The 4,715-nt window shown below is 38.6% G+C and overlaps 1 protein-coding gene across 1 annotated transcript; it reads right to left on the bottom strand.

Moving 5' to 3' along the window:
* Positions 1–462: 462 nt before the first annotated feature.
* On the bottom strand, positions 463–4,362 carry LOC130386682 (uncharacterized). Its single transcript, XM_056595705.1, has 2 exons — positions 4,121–4,362; positions 463–4,000 (listed from the first exon to the last, which is right to left on the bottom strand). Exons 1-2 carry the CDS (start codon positions 4,142–4,144, stop codon positions 2,870–2,872), a joined length of 1,155 nt encoding a protein of 384 aa, XP_056451680.1. The 5' UTR covers positions 4,145–4,362; the 3' UTR covers positions 463–2,869.
* Between the last annotated feature and the right edge of the window lie 353 nt (positions 4,363–4,715).

Raw genomic sequence — 4,715 nt, 5'->3', positions numbered from 1 at the left:
GGCATGTGTAGAACTGTCTTGTGCATGTGTAGAACTGTTCCTCTTGCAAGAATAAAATGACAAAACCTTTAAGGGCCAATTGATTGAATTACAACATAATCTTCCAGGAAATTACTAATTCAGCATGGTAATAAAGCATAAAAAATGACTAATCTAGTCGACACATTAACACAGTAAAAAAAAGACATTGAAAATTACAAACAGTTGAAACCTTTTAATTGATGAAACATTTTCATTGCAAACATTGCAAACTCATAAGACAGTGCTTTCATTTAAATAACATGAACTATGACCCGGGAAAGTGCAGGGTCTAATCAAATTAGGCAAAAAATAATAATTTCTCAAAATTGGCATATAAATTAAATGCATATAGGCCAACATACGAGGTGCATCAGAAAAGAAACAGGACTTGGGTCACAAAATTTTTTATTTCAAATCGAAACTACAAGTTTTTCCCTACAAAATAATCCTCCTCGAATCTAGATGGAACAGCGGAGAATCCCGGGGGAATCCTTCCAGGAGTGCATGGAGGTGGAGAAGGATGGGAAAGAGTGTAAATATCATACTTCTGAATTATAAACAAACAATACAGCAATATTCTGTGTAATGTTTTTTCTTGAATCAAAGGAAGAGAATAAGGGGCCTGACACCTGGGAGGAATGATGGTGTTGGCAGCATATAGGGCAGTGGTCACTAGCTTATTTGTATAACTTTAGATAGAGGTAAGACTGCTGAAACCTGTTCTACTTAAGTCAAATATTCATTTAAGTGTGTTTAGAAAAATGTATATATAGCACTTTGAATTTGACACTGACAACATAGAACAGTACTGGCAATATAAACTCTTCCAGGTTTGAAGATCTGCCTAGCATTACAAACACTGTAATTTACAAACACTGTTTAGGTTTAATTTTAACAACAATGGAAAAACATTCAACCACAAACAGTTGGCCAGTTTTTACATACAACTTTTCCAAGAATACAGCGTCACATTTCTATATTTTGTAAATAAATTGTCTTTATTGAAATATTTACTCAAGTGTGACTTTTTTTCCACAGTGCCTTGAATTTTAAAGAGATCATAAATTGAAAAGAAAAATCTACCTCCTTCTACTACAACATTGATACATACAAATTATATTTAAATGAATGAACTACACGGTTACATTTGAGTAATGAGTGTTTTGAGTTTCTGTTTATTTCTGTGAGTGGGAATGTAATGTATGTATATGTATATTATTATGTAATTATAAGTGTTTAAGCCACCTTTGTAGTGAAAACCCTCTCAAATCATGTAAGTGATCTCATGTGTCCTTCAGATTTTGCTATCTGGTACATTATAGGTTCAGTCAAAATAACTTGTAAGTTTCTTAACCCTTCTGTAAACAACTTCAACTTTTTGTGCAAAACTGCAAAATTTTATCAAAATGCATTATCTCTGTAAAGTATCTTCAAGCATGTAACATTTTGAAGTTAATAGGACATTGTTGGCTTTTGGTTAAGCCACTGTTCCACCTTTGTGGATGCTAAACAAATATACTGTATACAAAATGCTCTAGAAATACAACATTTACAAATTACAACAAACACAACATCGCTCCTCTAAGAACAATATGTTGTAGTCTTTGAAATACTTAGCCCTTAGTGTAATGTTTGTAGCATTTATGGTCCTCATGACACTGTTGAAAGACGCCTAGTGGCTGATTGTAGTTAAGTGGTATAATCTATGTTTCGCTCCCTGATGGATGTATACATGTGCAGGTTCATTGCTAAAGATCAGTGCAATTTCTTAAGAACATCACAGCCATGACCATTCTGAGGTCTTCACTTCACATACTATTTTTAGTCCATATCCATCACCCATATTCCACTTTGCAACACAGACAGAAACTCTGACCTGAATTCTGAATAAGTGCTGTAGTTGCATGCAAGTTCCAGTCCACAAGTGCAGGTGTGGGCCACAGGCCTTCGGGAGAACTCAGACATGTCGGTGAATGTAACCTTGATGGTTTTTGACAGAAAAAGGTCAGACCCTGTGCAGAACCTAAGGAACTGTCCAATCTCTCTCTGATCAATTTCTCTGACAAATCTCAGAAGATGAAGAGAGGTGGTCCTCTCTGCTGGTGACATTGAGTTTGGAAACTGAATGTATTTTGTGATACTTCTTGCCTTTGGTTGAAGATTAGCAAGTATCTTGTCCAGCACTCCACCACTCAAAGACTCTCCAATAGTTTCCAGGACTGGCTTCCAGCACTTTATTATAAATGATGGCTGTTGTACCAACTCCTTGTGTGCGATTTCTTTCAACAATATGGTAAATTTTGTTCTGTTGGTAGAATGGTGCAGTTGTGACTGCTCAGAATGGTGAGAAGCTCTTCCATATCAGCTCCCTTGAAATCAGTCAAAGCCTCTGTAAGTGCATCCTTCTCATCCTTCTTTTTTGAAGATATGGAAAGGGCTTCCTTAAGAAATGGTGGAGCCAGCTGAGCTGGTATGTATTCAAATCTCTGCCATCCAAAGGCCAGAATACGGGCAACAGCTTTCCACTCCCTTTCTTGAAAGGCATGATGCAATGTAGGGATCTTGTATGTGGTTCCAGAGGTTCTTGATGCATAGAATTTGCTCCAGAAATCAGTGAGACAGTCCATAACAAGCCCACTTCCAACTCCATTCTCCAACTCACCATTTTCCAGCACACGCCTAATATTGGCATGTAGTATATTCTCATCTGAAAATGCCTCAATCATGTCAGAAAGACAATGCACTGTGCGAATGATAATGGTCTGCTTCTCAACTATGTTCTCTGGATTCTCATAGAAATGTACAGATGAGCTGGTTGTTGAGGTGTGGTTTGAACTTGCTTCCTGATTTATGACTTCAGGTGGTGCTGACTGACTATCAACGGAGTTGTTGTGGGCACAAGGTTGGAACTTTGTACTTCAGTCATGGATTCAGGATTCTCAGGATTTCTATCACTTGCTGGATTATTCTGCAATCTCTGGTACTGGAAGGCAGGGTTGGAATCCACTTGAAGTTCAATGACATTATCTGATGCCTGCTGCTCAGAAGCATGGATAGGCTGATAAATCAGTGTGTCACAGAGAACATCCAAGGAAATGTTTCCATCATCATCAAGGAAAATAACTTCATTATCAGGAGATAGACTAAATATCTGGGCCATAGATGGTTTAGATGTCGTTTGTAGAGAAGTTGGGGTAGAATTCGAAATCAAAGTTGATGGTACACCTGCATGCATGAAAGGGCTGGAGCTAGACAAAGGCCCGTCGGAGGACAGAGAGCTCCAAGAGCACTCAGGTGACATGGTATGAGAGGAAGATTTGGGGGAAAGATCTGGTGAGGTGGGAGCCTCTGCTGTCTGGGATCTCTCTGGTGACTTGGCTTGTGCTGATGAGTCACTTAAATCTGAATCATCACTTTTCTTTGAGCAAATGTACAACCTGAGAATTTTATGATGAGTTGTATCGTACAACGCCCCAACTGTAAGTGTGCAATCTAAGGGCTCCTCTGAGCCCATAACACAAAGTGTGAAGTCAAAGTCCTCAACTCTTCCTTTTGAAGATTTACCCTTGGGAAAAAATATTTTCTTCCCATCTCCTAGAATTTTGTTCAAAGTGTCATCTTTCCTGGCAATGATCTCTCTTGTGCCCCCACCAGTTGGTCGTCTAACCTGCCTGAAATAACCATCTTGATAATTCATCCAACCCAGTTCTATTTTTCTTGTTTTTCGTGCAGCATTCTTGTTTCCCAAACCAGGTCCAGAGCAAGTATGATTTGATGAGCTTGCTGTTGCTTGGCCAGAGCTTGGAAGTTTAATTTTACCTCGCAAGCGTTCTATAAGTTTATTTTTCTTATCTGCATTGCTCCCAGCTTCTGCTGAGGCTGAGCCTGTCCAATTTTTGGCAAACACACGGTCTCCAAAATGAGGAATGTACTTTGACAGGGTTTCCTCATCCATCATACTGACAACATCTTGGTCCACCTGCCAGGGTAAAAAAAAACCGCATTATTATCAACATTAATATGAGATTAAGACAGGTCATCTTCAACCTAAAAATGGTTAGGTTACTGTCTTTAAGGAATAGTTCACTTTAAAACTCACTTTATGGCATGGTTTAGGCTCCATGTCAGTCAAAAGCCAACTGAAATGTTTCAATCTACATAATATTCACAGAGTTACAACATCATTGTCTTCACCAATTCAATGTCTGGACATATCTAAGGATAAGCAAACCATAATGAGAAATGCATTGGGGCAATGTGAGTTGTCAGCGGTTAGCAGGATTCAGTTTAGGCTACGTGAGAAAAAGAACACGAAACAGAAATATGTCTTTCTCTTTCTATAGCGACAGCATCCTTATTGATGTAGGACATGCAATATTTACATGTTTCCTTTTTTTCTTCAATTAGGCTAACTGCAAAACTGTACAAAAAGGGTTTTGACATGAGCTTAAGGACTTTTGGCTGTCTTGAAGATAATCATTGAACAGTGAAAAAGAAATTAGCTCACTGCACATAACACAACAACACACCCAATTTACCAGTGGGGTGTTCCACAAAGCCGGTTTTATCACATAACCGGGTAAGTTAACCCAGGGTTTGCTGTAACCCTAGGTTTTCCGTTCCAAAAGGATCACGGTATGTTAGTTGCTATAGCAACATATGCTCTGAATCAAACCTGGTCGGACCAGGTTTTG

The sequence above is a fragment of the Gadus chalcogrammus genome, chromosome 7, assembly GCF_026213295.1.
Source record: "Gadus chalcogrammus isolate NIFS_2021 chromosome 7, NIFS_Gcha_1.0, whole genome shotgun sequence".
Lineage (NCBI taxonomy): Eukaryota > Metazoa > Chordata > Actinopteri > Gadiformes > Gadidae > Gadus > Gadus chalcogrammus.
The sequence above is the reverse complement of the archived record's forward strand: the minus strand, read 5'-3'. Positions and strand labels throughout refer to the sequence as shown.